Source organism: Poromitra crassiceps (genome assembly GCF_964638095.1).
Source record: "Poromitra crassiceps genome assembly, chromosome: 20".
In the NCBI taxonomy this organism is placed as follows: domain Eukaryota; kingdom Metazoa; phylum Chordata; class Actinopteri; order Beryciformes; family Melamphaidae; genus Poromitra; species Poromitra crassiceps.
Genome location: NC_139637.1, coordinates 19,334,920 through 19,359,703, shown reverse-complemented (window position 1 = coordinate 19,359,703; position 24,784 = coordinate 19,334,920). Strand labels below are relative to the sequence as shown.

Genomic DNA, 24,784 nt, shown 5'->3' with positions numbered 1-24,784 from the left:
TTGAACACACATGCCCGCACGCGCGCACGCGCACGCACACGCACACGCACACACACACACACACACACACACACACACACACACACACACACACACACATACACACACACATTGGTTGACGTGGGGCTGTTGTGGGCGGGACGTGACGTGTCCACACAGCTGTTGCCAGTCATCATTTAGACGCTAAGTGATGATTGGCTGCAGTGTGTCTCCTAAGACAGAGGCTATAAAGACAGTGTTTGACCCTGGTGAAAGTGGAATGCTGAGACTCTGGACTTCTTTCTGATATGCTGTTAGAATAAAGTTCTGTCACATTATTTGTGTGTGTCCCTCTCTCATCTATTTAATCATGAATTGGAACTGGAAACAGCTGCCACCTGATGTTGACGAGCTGTGGACCTCCAGTATGGCCACTAGAGGAACCAATAGGTCAGGGCTATTCAACTAAATTGTTCAGGGGGCCACATTGTCAGAAACCTAAGGGGCCGGGGGCCGGACCGTTCCCCGAGCCATTATATGTACACTTGACACAACCCGCCACCACATTTTCGCAGCTGTGCTGGAACTATTATTAGATAGGGGGTGCTGTGTCGAAGAAAATTTGATGTTTTTTGGACTTTTATCCATATTTAGAAGAATATTTAATTTTAAATGAACATTAGGATTATACTGTTGTGATGTCATTATTCAGTATCTTCTCCTTTTCTCACTCACTTTCATGTAACCACATGCTCTCCCTTTAGTCGTTTTACACTACAACAGACAGCAACACAGGCATAAACACTGAACTTATTATTATTATGGAAAACCAGATTATGATGAAAATCAAACACTGTAATGTAACAAACAAGGACAAATGAAATAAAAAAGCTTCTACCGGGGCAGTCATAGATCTTTGTCCCCCACCCAAAAAAAAAAAAAAATAATAATATCAAACTCTGGCGGGCCGGATCAAAATTCTAACGGGCCGTATCCAGCCCGCGGGCTTCCAGTTGAATAGGCCTGCAATAGGTCATCTGAAAGTTGATTGTTGAAGTATTGAGTTCCATGCAATGTCAACACCAAAGAAAAAAAAACTCGTATAATACATGAAATGTATTTAAAATAAATTCAATGGCAGCCATCTTAGCTGTACGATGGGTAAATTACCCAATGTCTACAGTATATAAATGACCGGAGCTGGAAGGTGGGTGCTGAGGGTGCTGCAGCACCCCCTGGTGGCAAGAGTTGGGACTTTTGAAATTGTTGGATTTGGCTGTCTTGTGTTTATAATAGCAACAAAATGCAAAAAAAAACAGTTTGTGCTTCCCAGCTCTAATCTTATTTCATACGCTCTCTCTTCAAAAGTGTTTGATTTTCATCATAATCTGGTTTTCCATAATAATAATAATAAGTTCAGTGTTTATGCCTGTATGTCTGTTGTAGTCTGTTGTAGTGTAAAACGACTAAAGGGAGAGCAGGTGCTTACATGAAAGTGAGTGAGAAAAGGAGAAGATACTGAGTGATGACATCACAACAGTATAATCCTAATTAATTTCAAATTAAATATTCTTCTAAATATGGATGAAAGTCCAAAAAACTTCAACTTTTCTTCAGAGTCCATTCCTTACAGCACCCCCAACACTTTTTTGGCCTGGATGGAATTTAAAGGAACAGCTCACCCTAAAATCCAAAATACATATTTTTCAGTTTCATGGAGGAACTATTTTCTTTTGACCGAACTACACCCGCTAGCTGCTAGCTAGTTCCTACATGAGACTGCAAAAGAAAATAATCCCTACATGAAACTGCTCACAACAAAGTCTGTGCATTACTTTGAGTAATTGGGTCATGATTTCTGGAAAGAGACATTGCTGTTGAGTTTTTCAAATATATTTTTTTGGTGCTTCGAGCACCACAAGCCCCGGCTTGTGGTGCTCGAACCACAAGAAAAGGCATAAACTCTGCGGCCGATATCTCCAAAACTCAGGCAACTATCCCAAAACGATATAGATGGATAAATAGCACTACAGGTGAGAGGGAAAATATGTATTTTGGATTTTAGGGTGAGCTGTCCCTTTAAGTCCCTTGATTGATGGACGCTCCTTCTCACTGAAGATGAGGAGGACTTGCATCTGGTCTCTCTCTGTGTGCAACAGCTCACCTGCTCCCTTCATGCACTGATATACTGCATTTTGCCTGCTCTTATAACAGATCTGCTGTATTCTTCGCCGTGACTTCTGTGACTTCTCTCTGTCACAGTGCGAGAGACGTCACGTCCGATCAAGAGACTTCCCGCTTCAACGTTTGAACTATGCGTCAACCTGTCAGCGTGTGGAGGACCTTTTGATATATTTGTCGGCATAAGAATGCACAATATCTTCATTTTCTGTGTCTAGAAGCAATACTATTTTTCCTTCCCCTCATTTTTTTTAAGTATTTTATAACATTGTATAACTCTGAAGCAGTTGCACAAATAAAGCAATCCGCGATGCAGATGTGTGTCAGAAAAGTATTGTGCTGTGTATTGTGTCATCCTTTGACAATACGGGTCCACGAAGAATTCAATTGCAAGTTCAATTTTAAAGTTTCGGCGAGGGAGGAAACTTTCAAATTGGGAAACTGGGGAAAGGTGCAAAGCTGATAAACACAACACAGACACATACACAGAGAGTAACCTGCAGGCCTTCCAACACGTCACATGTGCCTGCACAGCGCACACCATTGGTCAGGGGTGTCAAACTACTTTTAGTTCATGGGACCCAATTTGGTCTCAATAATCTCAGTAATAATCAATAAATGACAAAACCTCAAAATGTCCGAGTTTCATTTGAAGAACACATTTTCACATAGGGCTATCTCAGCTACATTCAAACAAATTATCAAGTCTCTAACTGTCTCTGTGCAATACAATTGACGGCAGCTGTGCACCCACAGTCAATTGTAATGCTGAAAATACACTTTGCAAAGTCAACCTGTGGGCCGGATTGGACCCTTTGGCGGGCCGGTTCTGGCAATCTGGTCCCCCGGGCCGCATGTTTGACACCCCTGCCATAGATAGTCTAGATATGGACAGAGTCTGCGTGATGTCACCCATTGTTTTTTTTTTAGACTCTCGTTTTGAAGCCTAGTGTGGCTGTCGCCATCTTGGGGTTCTTGTGAAGCTCGCACGAGACCGGACGTTTCCCAAAGCCGCAGCTCCACCTGTTATTGGTCCGTGATCGGCAAGCTGCGCGATCACTGGACAGGTGATCTGTCAATCACGCTCAAAACAGTCTTTTCTATCAGCTATTTTGCTCTCTAAGCAGTTGAGTTATATAAAAGTTCACCTCCTGTACAGAAAAATGAAATTAGCTATAAAGACCAGCACCGTGTTTTGAATGGGGCTGTATAAACATGCTTAATGCTGTTGTAAAATTGATATTTTAACATGGGGATGACAAAATCAATAAATATATTGTTGGGGGGAAAAACCGGTGAATGGGGAATGACTCTCTGTTGGAGCCAGCCTCAAGTGGCTATTGGAGGAACTACAGCTTTCAGTAGCACTTCCGAGGTAGACTGGCTGGCCAGCCTCCTCTCCTTTCCGTCCGAGGAGTCCGAGGAATCAGAGCGGCTTCCGCTCCCTCCTCCCTGTGTGTCGCTGTAAATAGTGCCCTGTCGCCGCGGTGAAAACAACAACGCTAACTAGCTAGCAAGCTAACGGCAGAAACCGACACGCTAGCTCGTTGCTACACGCTGAAAATGGCAAGTTGGATTGTTGGAAACTATTTTCCAAGGGCACTGCCGCTAAGCGCCGCCCATTGCAATCCCACTATGGAGACCTGCGGCGCCAGACTCCTCGGACGGAAGGGAGAGGAGGCTGGCCAGCGAGACTACTTCCGAGGCTTCCTCGATCTGTCCAAGCCCGAGCTTTCCACCTGGTGCACACACACACACACACACACACACACACACACACAGGCACGCACAAACGCACGCACGCGCACACACACACACACACACACACACACACACACACACACACACACGCACGCACGCTCTACACACTCACTATTACGTTACACTGTATCAATCATTGTTAAAGCCTTGACACCCTATTCACCTTCTCTCTCTAACTAGCCAGCGGCGGCAATAGAGAGCCAAAGTGAACATCACTTCCTGCTTCAGCACTGTTTTTATTTATTTATTTTCCCATAGACATTTCGTAAAATGCTTATATGTGTATGTTTATCACTGTTTTGGGTATTGCTGTGCACTATCAGACCTCTGACCCATACCTGCCATTCTCTATCTAGGTAATTGTGTTCAATTATGATGTCAGGGTGCAGTGCGAGCCGATTGGTCCACGTAGGTTTGCCAGCCTATTTAACTGGGTCCCTCCTCCTCTTCTGTAAGAGAATCTGATGAAGGTCTCACGACCGAAACGTTATTTATTCTGGTACTGTGTCGGGTTTTGCCCTTCTCCGACGCACCTGTTGAGCCTAGGTGTGCAAAAAATATTTTCTTTAAATCCGCATTTTTTAAAACGTTTTGGTCTGATTGACATGTTATGCGATCTCTCCTGTTTCTAAAGCTATCGGAACCGTTTGGTTTTAACAAGTAAAACTATTTTTTATAAGCATTTTATGAAATGTCTATGGGAAAATAAATGGTGGATGAAAATCTCTGGTACAGTGCTGAAGCAGGAAGTGACGTTCCACTTTGCCTCTCTATAGACAGCTGCAGGCAGTGTGGTTGCACCATGGAGTAGAGGGGGCCGGCCATCCAGCAATGTGTTGGGCAGAGAACACACTGCCTGGCCTGCACTGTCCATTGAATCCTAGTAGCTCCTATGGAGGAAAGACTAAGCAATGTTTTGGAAACTGCTGTCAGACTGTGTGTAGTGATTGTTGACAGAAATGGAACATATAGAGGAGATGATCGAGGCACACACACACACACACACACACACACACACACACACACACACACCAGAAAACCAGGGGTGAATGAACTTCTCCTCTGTCAAAGCAACTGAGAGCTGGAGGAAAGTGTTGAAAACAGTATCGTATCGAGAGAAAGAAGCTGATTATCACTTTGATGGGAGTTTAAACATAATCAGACCCCTTTAACGAGGCCTTTGTGCATACACACTCGCATAACACACACACACACGCACACACACACACACACACACACGCACACACACGCACACACACACACACGCACACACACACACACACACACACACACACACGCACACACACGCACGCACACACACATTAGCACTTCAGTCCAACAGAGAGATGTGTTGAGAGATATACGGACGGAGCCCGAAAACTTTTTGGTTGTCACCATGGCAACTGATAAAGTCCTCAGACCGTTGCATCAAAGGGAACACGGTTTTCCTTGACAAGACATCATAGACAGAGAGCCAGAGAGACAGAAGGGCAGACATTGATCAGGATCGATGTGAAGGTTAACGTGTCTCCGGTGTCAAAAACGAGACGCTATGTGCGTTTCGTTACATGACACAAATCTGGATCGCTGTCCCCGGCTTCACTTCGCTGTCCCTCGGTTCACTTCGCAGCCGTTCAATCTTTCTGTATAAATTGGGCTCTGTGTAAATGTAATGGAGACAAAGCCGCAAGGCGACATGCTGCGCTCTTCTCAGAATGACTACAAGAAACAACTCCGAACCCTTTTCAAATGGCCTATTTTCGGAGCGAATTCAAATCGATTTCAAATCAATATTAATTCGTTGTCCATTTGAAGTATAGCCTTGTATGCTTTTAAGCAGTTTCTCGCATCCAACTATTTTGAGGCGATTTCTGATCGATTTAATAAGCTTGATGGACACGATGAAAAGGTTGTACACGTGTGCTTTAAGGGTTAACACAGCCTGCACAGGTGGTCAGCCATCACAGGGTTAATGATGTTGAACTTTGGTAGTGGGTTGCGTAGCATCTAGAGCTGAAACGATTAATCGATTAGTCGATCGACAGAAGATTTATCGAAATGAATCTCCCCAGATCGACAGAGGGGGGGGGCAGCAACCAGATAAATAAATTAAAATGAGCACTAATGGGGGATAAAAATGGAATACAAAAATAGATATTTAAAAAGAAAATAAAAAGAAGGAAAAAAATGTGTTTTGACAATAAAGCATTTTTTTTTATACAGTCTCCACTCACTCCATTCACACTGAAAAAGTCATCTCTCTCTCTCTCTCTCTCCCTCTCTCTCTCTCTCTCTCTCTTCTGTAAACACTGGCTGAGGAAGACACACAGCATACGTACTGTATAAAGAAAAGGGCCAGTCAATGCCGTCACCGCTGAAGTAATGGCGAGGGTCCTGTCATTCGGTGCAGCTACAACTTGTTGCTGACGAAGCCATCAGTCTCTCTTGATGTTTGTTAGCATTACAAAGTCAATCATTCGTACCATTTGAGTCTGTTGAGCGCAGAAACGACCAAATAGGGAAAGCTGACGTGGCAAACATCACGACAGATGGTTTCAGTAAAGCGAATGGTTTGACCTCAGCTTATATAATGGAGATTTCAACTCCCTAACTTACAAGAAGTGCAGTCAAAGTTGACAGATAAAGAAGGCCTTTGACTGGAAGTTTTAAAAGTCTAACTTAAAGGCAAATGTGAGTCCAGAAACGTTGGAAATTAAACACAATACAAGTATGAAAACATCCCTCTGTGTTTTCCCATAGAGACTTTCTGCAAAAAGCCAGTAGCGTTTTCAAAATTATGCAAGGAAATAATACAGTATGTAGAATTGTATTTGTGCGGTGCCCTCAATCTGTGTGGTGGGAATAAAACATGGTTGGCTGTGGGCCTTAACCCATTGATACCTGATGCAGCATTTGCGTGTATATCCCTCATTTGTGTGTGTATCCCTTTAAGACCGCGAACCGCGTCAAAGGGATACACACACAAATGCTGCATCCGGTATCAATGGGTTAAAGGAGCATTCTGGCTTTTTATAACCTTATTTCCAGCTTTATTTACCGGTATGCTTCATCATTTTTGATATCGATACACGTTATAATGCGCCGAGCAGCAGCCTGGAACAGAAATGATCAGCTCCACAGGAGCAGTTGGCGTTAAGGGCCTTGCTCAACGGCACCTCGGTGGTGGTAATGAGGGAGGGGCAAGCGCTGCCTTTTCACTTTCCCAATCCCCACCCACATTTATCCTGCCGGTCCCGGGGATTGAACCGACGACCTTCCGGTCACAAGCTCGCTTCTCTTAAACCGTTGGGCCACCACTGCCCCTTTGAAATCAAAATTGTGTCCCTAGGTACTGTATGGCAGGATCTCTCCTGATCTCTAGCAGAGACTGTTTTTCCCCATTATGAACACAAAAAGTAAATACGTGAGGCGGGGAAGACTGTTGTTTAAAAGAATATCTCCGTGGTTTAAAGGAATATCACTGCACTGGCGGGTGCTTAACGTCGGCTTTAGCAAAGCAAAGCCAGTGAAAAATGAAAAGAGAACAGCTCAAAAAGATTAGAGTTTTAGGAAGACGAATGGAGAGAAGCATGGGGGGGGGAAACAGAAAGTGGAGATTTTCGCCGGTGTAACTGGCTGCGATCGTGTTGTGGCAGTCGGCTACCAACAGGAAGTGAATGAGGAGGGAATAATAACCACTTAAAATCGGGACAACCTGTGTCCATCTGTCGTAATGGTCCTGCTATTTCCATTACACATCGGATAGCCCCCTTAGACACTGTGCTCGCCCCCTGTCGAGACCCGCTCCGTGTGCACAGTGTGTTGGTCAGGGAATTGTTCCCGGTATACGCTTATCAAACCCACATCAGGCATGAAATTGAATCCTTCCGGCCCTGCGTATGAAGGATGCAGGCAGGGAAAGCTTGTTTATGAGAGACCCTGAGAATACACTGGCTTTTGATGTTGTCAGGCATACAGTGCATGTGACGCGTGCGCGCGCACACACACTAGGGATGTCACGATACTAGAATTTCTACTTCGATACCGATACCCAGGAGAATATCGATACTCGATACCACGGGAAGGGGGGTTGATGACACATCAAGAGGCATACAAATAAAATTGGACAGATGGACGGACAGACGCACACTTCTCCATAATCTAGGCCTGATAAAACTTAACTGATGAAACAGATTAGCCCTGCTCTAGCCATCAGAACACGTTAACTTGTTGAAGCAACAGATACCCAATGATAGGGAGGGAAAAATCAGTGATTTTTCATTAAAAGAAAGCACCGATAGTATCAAAACTGTTGCAAATGAGTATTGTATCCATTTAAATGTTTTAGTATTGATACTTTCGATACTATCGATACCTGTTGCAAATGAGTATTGTATCCGATTAAAATTTTCAGTATCGATACTTTTCGATACTATGGATACTTTTGACAACCCGAACACACACACACGCACACACACACACACACACACACACACACACACACACACACACACACACACACACACACACACACACACGGACGCACCCACACACACTGAACATCGTATGAAACCTTAAGTTACAGGTGGATGAAAAAGATGGAACAGCCATGAACAACTTTGCAATAAAGACAAATAATGTCAAACAGCGATGATGACCGAGGGTCTTCTCTGGGAACCTGACGACCCTACATGCCCATGTTTTAATGCGTGTGGCCGCCCACCTGACCTCTAAACGGTCGGGCCAATCGCAACCGTTGATCTAATATGGGGCGGGTTCGATACGATGACTGACAGAGGAGCGCCATTGAGGCGGCATTTTGGTAAACAAAGAAGATTCGATCTGATTGGCTGTAGGTCTATCCGATCATGTATCCGGAGGCCTTTTGGTCTGCGCCCGTCGATAACGCCCCCTGGTGATCGAAATTGAACCGAGAGTTTCCAGGCTAGTTCACACATTGGTCGGGCGATGTCAGGCTTGGTCTTCTCCATTGTGTCATCCCCAATTTACCCGAGCAATATTGGAATTCTCTGGAGTTCCCTGGCTGGTATTGACTTGTTGTAAACAGCAGTTGCACCAGAGAAGGTTGTAAGCAGTTTGTCGATGAGAAGGAACCCATTTTCAGCTTCTAGATCAGGGCTTCCCAAAGGGTGGCCCGTGGGCCAATTGCGGCCCTCGGGAACGTTTCTGGTTCCCTGCGATGAGATACTGTAGGTGACATGATGGTATTTGGTCCGATTCTCAATAGGCTTACTGTCTTTCAGAGACTGTATAGTGCGCTCAGTTTTACGTATAGAGTGAAGATACTTACAGTATATGAAACTAGAAGACAGTAAGGCATCCATTAGTACCCCATTTCATGCTAGCTTGTGAGGAAGGTGGCTATAGCACGCCAATGTTTAAAGGGGTCCTCTTTTTCAAACCCGTGTGTGCGTGCGCGCGCACGTGTGTGTGTGTGTGTGTGTGTGTGTCTGTGTGTGCGCGCACATGTGTGTGTGTGCCAAAGAAATACATTTGATCAACTCAAAAGCAATTTCTCTTTCCAGAAATCATGACCCCGTTACTCAAGATGATCCACAGACCTTGTTATGAGCAGTTTCAGGAGGAACTATTTTCTTTTGACCGAACTACACCCGCTAGCTGCTAGCTAGTTCCTACCTGAGACTGCAAAAGAAAATAGTTCCTACATGAAACTGCTCACAACAAAGTCTGTGCATTATTTTGAGTAACCGGGTCATGATTTCTGGAAAGAGACAATACTGTCGAGTTTTTCAAATGTATTTTTTGATGCTTCGAGCACCACAAGCCGATTGCCATCCAGTTCCATTGTACTGGAGAGAAGGAAGACATTTCTACAGACGATTATCTCCAAAACTCAGGCAACTATCCAAAAACGATATAGATGGATAAATAGCACTACAGGTGAGAGGGAAAATATGTATTTTGGATTTTAGGGTGAGCTGTCCCTTTAAGTCCAAAACATGATTTCATCTTTTAAAGAAAGATGTGAAAGCAAACTGAGGAGGAAGAGGAGGAGGAGAAAAGTGAGGGAGAAAGAGGAGGGAGAGGAGGAAGAGGAGGGAGAGGAGGAAGAGGAGGAAGAGGAGGGAGAGGAGGAAGAGGAGGGAGAGGAGGAAGAGGAGGGAGAGGAGGGAGAGGAGGAAGAGGAGGAAGAGGAGGGAGAGGAGGGAGAGGAGGAAGAGGAGGGACAGGAGGAAGAGGAGGAAGAGGAGGGAGAGGAGGAAGAGGAGGGAGAGGAGGGAGAGGAGGAAGAGGAGGGAGAGGAGGAAGAGGAGGAAGAGGAGGGAGAGGAGGGAGAGGAGGAAGAGGAGGGAGAGGAGGAAGAGGAGGAAGAGGAGGGAGAGGAGGGAGAGGAGGAAGAGGAGGAAGAGGAGGGAGAGGAGGGAGAGGAGGAAGAGGAGGGAGATGAGGAGGAGATGAGTTCAGGTTCTTTGTATACCGGTATTCCTTCATCACAGTTATGCTCTCATACTCTCACTCACATTAGCTATAAAACCCCGTAGGCAAAACAACATGAGGGAAACCTTGGGAAAGGCCTCACAGAGAGGGGGCTCCTTCAAGGAAGTGTCCAGTGGGTGCCGAGAGTGGACAAAGGTTTCATTTCCAGAAGGTCAACCAATGAGAGAAAGAAGCCTTCCCCAATGCTGCCTTCATGTGCTGTCAGAAATACTGGAATTATGAGTTGAGCACAAATTGAATAAGACACAAATTGAATAAGACTACTATGATATGATACAGTTTGTTGAACCTTCCATGTGTCTGTGTGCTGTTTGATTTATAAAATAAAACAGCAGCCACCAAACAGCATTTTTTTGAAAACAGGTCTTTTGTTAGTATTGAAAGTAGGCTAGTATAAAATAAGTCCTATTTACGACGGATGTAAGCGGGACATTGAACATTTTGCTGCTCTTATAGTACCCATCCCATTTCCTGGATTCCCGGGCGTAGCTCCCCTCTTGTTTTAACTTATTACATTTAGAATCTATCTCATGATGCACTCACTTGAGGATCAAATTGACCGACTGTCTTGCCTCGACCACTGCAAACGCAATTTGAGTGATGCATTTCAATTCATTCTGCGACATCCAATTTGTTTGAATCTAACCCCCCACCCCCACCCCCCAACCCCCCCGAAAGCCTCACAAGTTCATTTGCATTTAATTCCTTGAAGAGTTCAAGGATACATGTAGTCCAGTAAAAATGTCACTTGACCTCACACTAATTGCAACAAAACCAAACTCAACTGATTTTGTATCCTCAATATGTCCTCAATGAAGGAAAAAAAATGTTAAGGAAATGTATGAAGGGAAATTTTTGAAAATGACCCATATGATGCTACCAAAAACGTTTATTTATTTATTTTTTAATATTTATTTTTATTTTATTTTTTGTTTTTTTTATTTTCTCCTTGAAGCAAAAAACACATACAGGATATAAGTGATGAGATTTATGGCACATTAAAAAAAAAAAAAAGGCTTCCATAGGCTACCATCATATTTAGGTCATTTTCAAAACTTTCCCTTCATACATTTCCTTAACACTTTTTTTCATTCATTGAGGACATACTGAGGATACAAAATCAGTTGAGTTTGGTTTTGTTGCAATTAGTGTGAGGTTGACCCACATATTTGCGTAAAATGCCTGGACTAATGCTGAGGATACAGATACAGGCTGAGGTATAGCCACCGAGTCTCCCCCACCGACGGCTGCAGGCAGCTGTCCTCTGAAGTTCCTCAAATCATTTACAACTCTCTCATTCTCTCATGCACAGAAATTCATGCTGCATTAAAACTACTATCTAAACATCTGACTCTCAATCAGACGTGAGTGGCTTGATATATAATGGAATTCTATATGGGTGGTGGATGACGTAGAGAAGGAAGATGAAACTGGTATTTCAGTGACCTCTATTGGTGAGAGATTAACATTACAGTCTATGGAATGAGGGGGGAAAGACCTTTACATTGTTGATCATGTCTTTGATTATACTTATCTAGTTTAGTCTAGACTATTTTTTTCCAATGCTCTGGTGGTCACACACAGTACTACTACAACACAAGATACGTTTATTGACACTCTCTGTGTACAGGTACACACGTGTGAAATTCTTGAGCTGTGTGTGTTCCGTTACTTTTTACTTTACTTTATTGTCATTTAGCAGACGCTTTTATCCAAAGCGACGTACAACAGATTAAAATACATCACACAATAAAACATAGCAGAACAATGGAAATAGATAAAAACAGACAATATGTGATCATGATAAAAATATGCATAGATAAAAGATGATCAGGAGTGCAGATTATTACAGTGTATAAAACAATTCAGGGGTCAAAGAGATGCAGTAGAGGGAGAGATAGGAAAGTGGATAGTAAATAGATGAGTTTTTAGTTTTCTTTTAAATATGGGCAGAGATGTGGCCGTTCTAGCTGCGGGGGGGAGCTCATTCCACCATGTCGGGGCGAGATCTGAAAAAAGTCTCGATCGAGAGCGACCTGTAGGCCCGCGCAGGGAGGGAGGGGCAAGACGTCCTGTAGGCCCGCGCAGGGAGGGAGGGGCGAGACGTCCTGTAGGGCCGTGCAGGGAGGGAGGGGCGAGACGTCCTGTAGGCCCGCGCAGGGAGGGAGGGGCGAGACGTCCTGTAGGGCCGCGCAGGGAGGGAGGGGCGAGACGTCCTGTAGGCCCGCGCAGGGAGGGAGGGGCGAGACGTCCTGTAGGCCCGCGCAGGGAGGGAGGGGCGAGACGTCCTGTAGGGCCGCGCAGGGAGGGAGGGGCGAGACGTCCTGTAGGCCCGCGCAGGGAGGGAGGGGCGAGACGTCCTGTAGGGCCGCGCAGGGAGGGAGGGGCGAGACGTCCTGTAGGCCCGCGCAGGGAGGGAGGGGCGAGACGTCCTGTAGGCCCGGGCAGGGAGGGAGGGGCGAGACGTCCTGTAGGGCCGTGCAGGGAGGGAGGGGCGAGACGTCCTGTAGGGCCGCGCAGGGAGGGAGGGGCGAGACGTCCTGTAGGCCCGCGCAGGGAGGGAGGGGCGAGACGTCCTGTAGGGCCGCGCAGGGAGGGAGGGGCGAGACGTCCTGTAGGCCCGCGCAGGGAGGGAGGGGCGAGACGTCCTGCACTAGTGGAGGGGCGGAGGGAGCGGTGGGAGGTTTGGAAACTGACCAGTGGCTGTAAATATGGGGGGGCTGTCTGATGGACTGCTTTGTAGGCTAAAACCAGGGTCTTGAATTTAATGCGAGCCAGAATGGGAAGCCAATGTAGATCGCGGAGGAGGGGGGTGACATCGGAGAATTTGTTTTGATTGAAAACCAGACGGGCTGCAGCATTTTGAATGAGTTGGAGTGGTTGGATAGTGGAGGCAGGGAGACCGGCAAGCAGAAAGTTACAGTAATCAAGGCGGGAAATGACAAGGGATTGAACCAGGAGTTGTGATGCTTCTATGGTGAGAAATGGGCGGATTTTTCTGATATTGTAGAGGGCAAACCGGCAGGAACGTGCGGTGGCAGCAATGAAAGGGGAGAAGGATACATCGTTACATAACGCCATCATCATCATCAAGATTCAAGATTCAAGATTCAAGATTCAAGATTTTTATTGTCACTCCGTAGTACAAGTATCACGTGTGAAATTATTGTGCTGTAGACTCCGTTTACAACATAGTACAAATATAACAGGGCATATGAGTGCAAAAACAACAAGAGACACAACAAGCAATAAGGCAGTAGAGTGATAAGACCATCATCATCATCAACATCTGGTTCATCCGTGACGTCCGACCTACTTGTTATGTGTCTTATTGGTACATCAACATCAGGACATCATCAATATTACAAGTCTGTTGTCTGTACATGTCAAATCTATCTCTATCTGTCTATACTGTAATCTGTCCTGTGCACATGTGCTGTGTTAGCGTACGAATATAGACCTTTCACTAATCCAGAGTGGGCATTGGTTAGCCTGCTAATCCTCTCATCACATGGTAAGCGGTAAATTGACAGGACAATTTCACATTTAATCCTTCTGGAGGTGTCTTGGGCCTAAGACTTGCTCAGGACTGGAATTCTGACTTCCTACAAGGAAAATGCAATGGAACAGATCTTCAAGTTGGAATTCCAACTATAGGAAACTTGGGCAAGATCTTTTTTTTTAACCCCGAAGTTTCCAAGATGCGGTATTGTATTTTTTTTTTTTTTTTGCTTCTATTTCTATTTCGGTCAGTTAAAATAAAAGGACCATGACACAAAGAAAAGAAAAAAGAAAGGGGGGAAACAAACACAGTACATGCTGGTGTCCATACAGCAAACATCAAATACAGACATAATTCTGACGGAAAAGGAGCGGACTGAAGCCAGAGCTTATGTAATCTCTCGAGACAGACTTTCGACTTGCATCGAAAATCTGTCGTCAGGCTCCGTCAAAAGGGGTGTAACAGCGCTCGCACGCACGCTGTGCTTCCCCCGATCAAAATGAAGTGAACGTGACCGGTGTGTTGTCAAAACTTACCATTTTCAGCGTATAGCAAGTTGCTACTTGCTACTAGCAACGAGCTAGTGTTGTTATTGTTGTTTCATACCGACGGACGGATTTGAATGCGACACCCAGGGAGCGGAAAGGAAATCCATAAATGGTCAAAGCTGGACGGTTGGAGCCAATGGCAGAGCTTGCAGGGAGCGGAAAGAGATTTTCTTCCGCTGCCGACCGCGCCTCTTGAGTTCCTGTTGCACCACCATTGAAACGCTGCCCCCAGAGGTTAGAGATTTGTTTGTTTGTTTTTTGTTTGTTTAACCGATGAGTTTCCAGATTGGAGCTTATAATAATGCCTCCCCTTATCACCAACAACACTTTACCTTATTCAGACCTAAACATACACATAGTTGCACATGTTCCAGTTAACTTTTCACTATCAAACACGTGGATAAATAATAATAATAAAATAATAATAAAATAATAATAATAATGATGATGATGATGATGATGATGATGATGATGATGATGATAATAATATCAAAGAAGACAAAAACAACAAAACACAAGATGTCATTAATAGGCTAATTATGACGGGATATCAAACGAGTGTTTTATACTTATCCCCCTACTTTTAAACAGTCTTTTCAATCTCTGTATTAAATGCAAGGTATTATAATTTTGTTTTTTTAAATAATAATCTTTTTATAACTTTGTCCTTTAATGATCAGTGTGACCTCAATCTTACTGCAGGGGAGCTTGAACGTGAGTCAGTCTGTCTAGGTATAGTGACCCGATCCAGCCCAAGGGAGTGATGGCTCATGAATAGATGATCTATCACACAAGGCTCCTTTAGCCATGAGCAAGTACTACTACCACACACACACACACACACACACACACACACACACACACACACACACACACACACACACACACACACACACACACACACACACACACACACACACACACACACACACACACACACACACACACACACACACCCACACACACACACACACACACACACACACACTTCATTGCACTCCATGCTGCGGTCGTATTTCATGGGTATTCCCTTGAGTTGACTATTACCAATTTTAGAACACTATTATAGTTTCTATTACATTTACTACTGTGTGAGTGTGTGTGAGTGTGTGTGTGTGCGTGTGTGTGTGTGTGTGTGTGCGTGCGTGCGTGTGTGTGTGTGTGTGTGCGTGTGTGTGTGTATGTGTGTGTGTGGATTGAGTATGTTACCTTATCCCATCCATCTACCCAATACACATCCACCCAGTGAGGCGGTAAACAAGGTAATCATCATAAGACAACATATGATATATAACATACACAAATGTGAAATGTGTGCGTGTGTGTGTGTGTGTAAATATATAAATATATAAATATATATATATATATATATATATATATATATATATATATATATATATATATATATGAGAGAGAGAGAGAGAGAGAGAGAGAAAGAGAGAGAGAGAGAGAGAGAGAGAGAGGGAGGGAGGGAAGTAAGGAGGGAGAGAGGGTATATTTTCATGCCTGATGAGTGAAAATATTGCTGAGCCCTAGTTGTGAAACTACACAATCAAAATTGCATGCCCTCATTGGTGTGACATCACCAGGGGCGGTTTTAGCATCAGAGCTTTGGGTGGGCTCAGCCCACCCAAAGGTCATGGACCGCTGAACCCCTAGGGGGGTCCGGGGGCATGCCCCCCCGGAAGAAAATTTTGTACAGTTTCAAGTAAAAATGGATCAAACTGGCGCACTTTGAGATCAAAATGAAGAGACTAGATCTATGAAGAACTACACACATCAATATCTTCTTTACCGTTCTGTGGTTTTACAGCGATGAAAAAATAATTGTTTCCCTATATATACTATATATATTCTGCATACAGGTTCTATATGGTAGAATTATGCTTGCATAAATAATACCAAAATCACTTCAGGGGAGTTTCAAGTAAAGTAACATTTTGCTTTGTAGGCAAAACAAAAGTAAAATTATATCAAAAGGGAACTTCCTAATTTATTGGCTGGAATAATATTCCGACAAGATAATAATATACTGTAAGCACTAAAGCAGGAGTTTGCAGTCAACTAGTTGAAATTAATATGTGGCAGTATTTGTGGGGGTCAAAATCTATGTAGGGTGTACCACCACAAATAGATCAGTGTATGGGAAACACTGACTATTAAATTGTGTGACTAGAAAGACACCAATAAATCTGAGAAAATGTACTTTAATTTTGAACAACAGCACTACAACGGTGGCATTACAAATGGTATTATGAAATTATTGTGGGAAAAAACAAGATCTGACTGGTTGGAAGTTGGTAGGCTACCACCACCACAGCGTGCAAAAATAGGGAAAGAAGGAAAGAAAAGTGAATAGCATGCCATGCACGCATGTTAAGCTATCATCATCATCACATCAGACAGGCTGTGTAAAGCAGCCACTTGCGATTCTGAAGGGCTTAATTTCATTCAGATAACAAGGGACCCGTTTGAAAATATGTTTGTCACTTATGCCCATATGTTTCTCAAAAAACATTGCATCCATTTACACCCACTTTACTGCGAGCTAGCATGACATGGCTGGCTGGTGCCATGGTAGCCTACCTACCTTCCTCCAGTCCACCTGTTTGTCTGGCAGGCACAGCCACAAGTTCTTTTGTTTAGCCTACGAAACAACGTTACGCGCTAATTTGCATATCAATATGCGCTAATTAAGTAACTACTAACGACTTGACTGCTCAATGCTCACCTCACAGTTTCATTGATCATGAGTAGGGAGAACGATTGTGTGGACTGTGGAGGACCACTTCGCTGCTGTACTGTGTGTGACCTGTGTGAAGTGATGTGGGATTAGGCAGATAGATGGAGGAGGGAGCGCCTGCGCAGCCGCGGTTCTAGAAACTTTTCAGGTGGGCTGAACCCCCCTAAATGTTTGTCTCAGCCCACCCTAAGAACATAGAGGGGGGGGGAAACACGCACACAGCGCATTGAGTGTAGTCAGAAACTGCTACTAATGACCACCATGGATTTGGAGAGGAAAAAAAAAAAAAAAAAAAAAAAAAAAAAAAATTTGCCTCTATTTTTTTGGGTGGGCTGAGACTATTTTTGGGTGGGCTAAAGCCCACCCAAAAACGGCCTAGAACCGCCCCTGGACATCACATAGGTGGGCGGGGCAAGCATCAAACAGGAAGTAGACCCTGCAGGGCATGGTGAGGAAAACAACATAAGCTTTAGCTAGTTTTAATCATAAGGTGGTCACTGGTCATACAATTCTCATAGCTAATATATTGCACAAACCTTTGATGGAAACATGAATATGATGTGCTTTTGCAACAAAATATTTTTTTTTACATTCTTTACTAGATTTTACTTAGTAAAGGTGTAAATAAAAAGACTTGTAAAAGTAGAAGTACTGATTCAACTTGTTTACTCAAGTAAAAATAAAAAATTACAAGCTCTGAAATGTAATCAAGTATAAAAGCCACAAGTATTTTCTACCAGCAGTTTCTGTACAAAGCTAACTGAGCCTCATGTCATATTCAGATAAGTCAAATTTTTGTGTTGTACGTGCGCTCAATTCTAGGGTGGGGACTCTGGAGAGAATGAACCACACGGACACAGAGCTCTCCAATTATAGTTCAATCAGGAGAGAACACTATTTTGGTTAACAATAATTTATTAACATTACATAATTAATTAACATGAATTACAATGAACAATGATTATGAAATGCTCAATAATTATGAAATGTTCAGTCTTTGGCGATTAGACTCCATCACGACATTACTGCGACGTCATGCTGACGTCATTGTGATTATGAAGCCGTGAGTAGAATAGGATATGGTGGTGGTGACGAACTAAGAGCTGAGAAGGGCTTCTGGACATCTCAGACCTGGAGGAGAATGGGGTGGAGGAGGGTTGCAGCCATCGCACTGAAATGACAGCAGTTTATGAGAGTAGAACAGCTTTCAAAGGTTGCCGCTAAGGCTGAGATTGGCTGAATGGGAAAATGTGGCCAACTGTGATTGGTTTAGCAAAAGCGCTAATGCCCCCCTAATCAGCTGAATGCAGGGTACGTGAAAGGAGAGAGGGGAATGAGTGAGAGTGAAACAACAGTCTTCCTTTCTGAACTTACGCTTAGCTTCATTAGAAGGGTTGGCTACAGGTGGTGTATGGTATTTAATCTCTGCTCCTGGATTTGTTTGAAACAGTCACTGAAGAACTAAATCTAGGCAAATGAAAATAAATAAACTGACAGTCCTTCAAGTCAATTTTGGTGGAGCACAAAGTCCTTCATCACTTGTGTTAGTGGTAGGGAGTGGACATGGCTCAGGCGATGTGTGCCCAGCGCTTGGCGTATCCGGATCCGACACGCGTGGGCCAGACTGCGAGGACATCTCTTGGCCTCCAGAAAGACCCTGATAGCCTCGGGATCCACCTTCCCCAGCCACATGTCTGGACGACGCAATCTCACCAGGGCCGGGTCGGCGCCGTGGTCCAAGAGCAGCTGGACGAAGGCCGCCTGGCACCTGTTATGCATCACCTCATCCAGCAGGAGAGAAGCCACGTCACGGGTCAGAACGCCAGCGGCCTGGAGCAGCAGGTGGAAGCAGTCCATGTGGCGGCGGTCGGCGCTGATGTAGAGAGGAGACATTATGACGGTGTCCATGTCTATGTCAACAGCAGCACCGAACCTGATGAGTTCCTGCAGTATATCCAGCCTTCCCATCTCGGCAGCCCAGTAGAGTGGGGGTTGGGTTGAGTAGCGTCTGCTTCTGTTGGGGTCGGCCCCGGCTTCCAGAAGGATCCGGACGCAGTCCAGGTGACCGTAGCGCACGGCCCAGGAGAGAGGCGTGTGGTATGCATGAACTAGTTCCACCTGGGCTCCCTGAGTGATCAGGTAGGCCACGCAGGCAGCGTGACCCTTCCAGGCTGCGCACTCCAGAGGGGTCATCCAGTTGGTTGAAAATTCCACATTGATCCGCCTTCTGAAGCCGTCTTCCTGCAGCAAAGTCCTCAGTCCGTCCAGGTCTCCTGCCTCGATGGCGTTGCAGAGGTGCCTGTCATGCCATGCTCGAGTCCAGGGTGCGGGAGTCTGAGCCCTCGAGCAGCGAGGGAGGTCGGTGTGCTGGCACGAGGGCCAAGGGCTCCGGGAACACGGAGGTCGAGTAGGAGAGCGAGGCGGCCGCCGGAGGGAGGAACATTGAGGAGGGGGTGGACCTCCGAGTATGGAATTGGTGTAATATGTCCACAGCAATCTGCGGACATAAGGAAACATTCCTTTGCGTCTGTCAGAGTACATCACTGACTGTGCTGCGTCCCAAACGGAAAGGCTATTATGAAGGGACAATTTGTTTGAGTGACATCACTGATGACATCACTCACTGGTGACATCACAATTGCTCGGGTAACATCACCGATGACACACATCCTTTCCACGCACCCCCCCCTGTCGAATCTGTACGCCTCTGCTGCTTTACGTGTTGAATCTGCACAGCTCAAATGCCTGCGCCGCATGCCTTTGAAACAATAACAACAGCACATCGCTATCCGCTAGCTCGTTGCTACACGCTGAAAACGATTGATGTGGATTATGCAATGAAGCCAGCCTGCATGGTACGTTTGGTGGATGGCTGTAAACAGCCTTTTCCCCCTCTAGTCCACAGTGAAAGCGTTCCCAGCCAGACTCTCCCCGCCCGTTTGCTGGGAGAGTCTGGCAAGCGAGACTAGGGTTAGGGTGAATGCAGTTAACCTTGCAAGCAAGCTGGATTCCCTGAAAACAAACAATACCGCCCCCATCTGGCAATGTCAGGTTAGAATGCAGTGGCATGAAAGGTGATGCCAGCTTTTGAGTCCTGATGCCCACTAGCCAGCCCCTCCTGCAGCAAAGCAACCCCCATTTGATTGACATGAATATTGAGTGAGCCTTGACTCACTTGTTTTTTGTTTGTTTTTATTTATTTTTGTTGTATTGTTTTTACTCCAATACTTTTGGACTTTTATGTTTGTATTTTACGTGTTTGGACCCCAGGAAGAGTAGTCTCACCTTTGGTGTAGACTAATGGGGATCCACAATAAACAATTAAACAATTAAACAACATGATGCTGCTGCCACGGTGTGCTGCCACCCACTGGCTGTGCCGTGCTTCACGGTTAGGATGGTGTTCTATAGGCTATTTCAGAAAAAAACATAGCATCCCGCCTTAAAACACTATCTCCATTTATAAAACTTACACCAGTTTTATATAACTTGCTAAGTGCATAGACCTATGGCCTACTATAAATTCACAAAAGATGTAGGCTATGTCACAATAAAGATACACATTCTGCAAACTGAAAAGCAAAAGATGAACTGAACTTACCTTGCATCCCTTCACATACATAGCCTACTGCACAGTGCCCTCTGTCACGAAGGCTAGCCATGCAGTAACGTTTGTCCCTCTGTAGGGGGAGTCGGAGTCGTCTTCAACGCGCCGACTCTGTGAGTGCGGTGTTTCCCTTTAAAAAATCTGACGTAACGTTACGCACACGCTTTCATCCATACCCTCGTGCCATCCATCCTCCAGCGCAGTGAGCGCACCTCCCGCACACCCCCTGGTTATCCCCCCTCCCCTGTCCCCTCCCCGCCCCGCCCGGGCGTGTGTGCCAGGATCACCGCTCCATCCAGCGGAGTGGAGCCCTTGCCGAAGACGGGAACCGCAGGAAAACAATGAGATAAAGGCGATGGGACCGAGAAAGGCGGAAAGCGCCGCGGAAAGCGCCACAGGTAGGCAAGGTCAGGGCTGATTTTCAGACCCATCCTTCAAGGCTACGGCCGGAGTGCCATTGGCACCGTAGCTGTCATTTTGCGAAGGATGCGCCTGTGGAGAGTGAATGCGTGTGTAGGGCGCATCAAGGACTACATGTATGAATGGAGTAGCCTAATTAGTGCGCGCGAATGGTGTGGTGCCTATAGTGTTTATTATAAGCTAGCCCATAAGGTTCAGGTCTATTTCCCCGCATGTCTCTGTTTATTTTGGTGCAGCTGAGCGCAGTGCGCCCTGACAGATGTTTGCGCGTGTCGTCAGGCACCCTGTGCGCCCATGTTCGCACCCGAATGTCCAGCGGTGTCAGCGGATTTAGTTGTGAGCTCTTGATGGCAAATGATGTAGCCTATACTAATGTGCACGTCCCCCCCGCCTCTGCATGGAGAAACAACACCTTAACCCAAAGCACCCACCTGCCTGCCATGTTGGTACAGGCAGCAAAGTCGTGACAGGGTTTGCTTGCGGCTCTGCAGTTTGACCTTGCAGCGTTTCTCTTTCTCAGTAACGCCCGTTCTGTCTGACCGATTGCAGAGGCCAAGCACGGTACTGTGCCATATGGGTCTTCCACTTTCATAGTTGCAATTGAATTACTATTGGCTAACCATATTAGAGCAGCATCATCCAATTTCCAGCCGCCGGCCTATATAGGCTGTGAGTGAAATCCCTGCCATGTGTGTTACTGTTTTTGTACTTGAACATCATTGTAAATATAATATCTTAGTATTTCTTAGTGCAGTCTGCCATTCAACACAGCAGTAAGGAATGGGAGAGATGCAGTGTAGGCCTGAGCCAACCATGGCTACTTTAACAACAACAACAACAACAACAACATGGGTGGGGGAGTTGGGGGGGGTCTAGTGTCTGGTGGTGGTGCTGCTGCATGAATGATCTATAATCTAATATTTTATCTATAATCTAATATTTAATCTATAATCTAATATATAATAATAATCTAATTATTATTATAACATAGAGTTAGACACATAAGACTAGTGGATTTTTACTTAGGCTATACTGGACTTTTCTCATGCCCAATCAAAAGTGCTAAACCGTATACAAGCAGGCACACTTACAGTATATAATCTCTTATTTATTTATGAACCCAAATGCAGAGTGAGCCCACCCCACCACCGTTCTCTTGATCCACCTCTGGAACAGCAAAAGCTCAGTGCAGTTGACTGTGTGTGTGTTTATTATGGAGCAGGGCCGTTTGTCCGTCCTCTTCTCAGCATGCCCATCTTGTCACCAGCAGGCAGGCTCCATCAGAGGAGGCTCAGCTCTCTCAGCCAATGGCAGCTCTCCTTCTGCTCACGTTCCGCATAATAAGTGGCGGGCTGACCTGACCGTCGCCATGGTGACTTGGCCATCGCTCGCACACAGCATTCTCAGCTGTGCCCCGTGGTGGAAACCTCTCTAATGCCACCTTTAGTCTCCTGTGGTATTATTATTCATGACAACAAACATAATTGATTGCTTTGATTGTCAGGCTACTCAATTCCATGACAAAGGCAAGGTAGGCTATTTAATTTTAAATAGTGTCAAGTCAATTCAAGTTGATTTGTATAGCCCTAATTCACAAGCATGTCTCAGATGACTTCACAGAAAATTATGTCTAGCTAAATCTAGCTGACACAACAGTAGCAATTACAGTAGTAATAATAACAAGATTGAACAATCATATGATAGAGAAAGGGGAGAAAAGGGGGGTGGAATGTGGGGGAGGAGAGTACAGGGAGGGGAGGAGATGGGGAGGGAACATGGGAATGTGGGGGAGGGGAGAGCAGGGAAAGGGAGGAGGTGGGGAGGGAGCAGGGGAGGGAGAGCGTGGGGTATGTGGAGGAGAAGAGAGCAGGGGAGGGAGAGCGGGGGTATGTGGGGGAGGAGAGAGCAGGGGAGGGAGAGCGGGGGTATGTGGGGGAGGAGAGAGCAGGGGAGGGAGAGCGGGGGTATGTGGGGGAGGAGAGAGCAGGGGAGGGAGAGCGGGGGTATGTGGGGGAGGAGAGAGCAGGGGAGGGAGAGCGGGGGTATGTGGGGGAGGAGAGAGCAGGGGAGGGAGAGCGGGGGTATGTGGGGGAGGAGAGAGCAGGGGAGGGAGAGCGGGGGTATGTGGGGGAGGAGAGAGCAGGGAAAGGGAGGAGGTGGGGGGGAGCAAGGGAGGGAGAGCAGGGGGAATGTGGGGGAGGAGAGATCAGGAAAGGGAGGAGGTGGGGAGGGAGCAGGGGATGGATAGCAGGGGGAATGTGGGAGAGGAGAGAGCAGGAAAAGGGAGGGGTTGGGGAGGGAGAGCGGGGGTATGTGGGGGAGGAGAGAGCAGGGAAAGGGAGGAGGTGGGGGGGGGGCAAGGGAGGGAGAGCAGGGGGAATGTGGGGGAGGAGAGATCAGGAAAGGGAGGAGGTGGGGAGGGAGCAGGGGATGGATAGCAGGGGGAATGTGGGAGAGGAGAGAGCAGGGAAAGGGAGGAGGTGGGGAGGGAATGGGAAATGTGGGGGAGGAGAGAGCAGGGAAGGGGACGAGCTGGGGAAGGAGCAGGGGAAGGGAGAAAGAGGAGAGAGCAGGAAAGGGGAGGAGGTGGGGAAGGAGCAGGGGAAGGGAGAAAGAGGAGAGAGCAGGAAAAGGGAGGAGGGGGAGCAAGGGAGGGAGAGGGGTGAGTGAGGTCTTCAAAGACCCCTGATTATCATTTCATTCTTGCCTGGAGAAAACATCTGTCTCCTCTGGACTGCTGGTCCTCACACCATTTAACACCATGGCTGCTCTCTCACTCCAGGGGAGGGAAGGCAGTGGCATTTAAATTCCAACTGAGCGGTTTTTAGTCCGTATGAGATGCAAAACACGTCACTTTCAGTCTCGGCTGTTTGCTTATAATCTGTTGATTGAAGACGCTACCGGGCTGTTGTGTGATAGATAGGAACTTGAGTAGCTGAGTGTTTGCAGGCGATATCTTTTTGAAACGGCTGCCTTGATGCAAAGCTCTATCTAATTACAAAGTCTTCAGCATAGCTGCATAAAGACGCCATGAAACTTAATTAAGATAAATCTGGACAGATTATCAGAATTACACCAACTGCCTTAGTATAGTTATACATAGGGAGTATATACAGTAGTTTAGGAAATAGGTCGTATTTTATAGATATTTGTAATGTATGTATATGAGGACTCAGCCGATAAGCATTTTGGTAAACAAACACTGGGGGGAAATGGCAATGGGACCCTATGGAGCCTGAGCTTGAGCGGCTCACTCTAGCCAGCTGACCCTGTTTACATTTTAAAAACTGCGATAGTTCACACAACTTTAACGCGACATGCATATATTATACATCAAAACTCTTGGGCTACTTCTGCTCTCACTCAGAATGTCAAAATATAAGCGATGTGATGTATAGTTTTTGAGATATTAACGTTTGTTTGGCACGACAGGCCCGAGCTGTTTTACCTGTAGGAGACTTAAGCATTGTTGCTTTACAGTACAATATCTACCATCACATTAACAACACACCCTTGTTCTATAAAGGTTTTAATGGAGACTCTTACGGTCAATGCATTTTTAA

General features: G+C 45.8%; 1 protein-coding gene across 1 annotated transcript in view; it reads right to left on the bottom strand.

The window, feature by feature from the left end:
- The window catches only part of LOC310794924 (ankyrin repeat and SOCS box protein 1-like), a gene marked incomplete at both ends in the record, with an annotated part of 28,088 nt that extends 5,496 nt beyond the window's left edge, over positions 1 to 22,592 (bottom strand). Inside the window, 2 exons of the mRNA XM_083656957.1 lie at positions 18,734 to 19,691; positions 22,579 to 22,592. Coding sequence (XP_083513083.1) covers positions 18,734 to 19,691; positions 22,579 to 22,592 — 972 coding nt within the window. The remainder of the gene's footprint in view (positions 1 to 18,733; positions 19,692 to 22,578) is intronic.
- Positions 22,593 to 24,784: the final 2,192 nt, after the last annotated feature.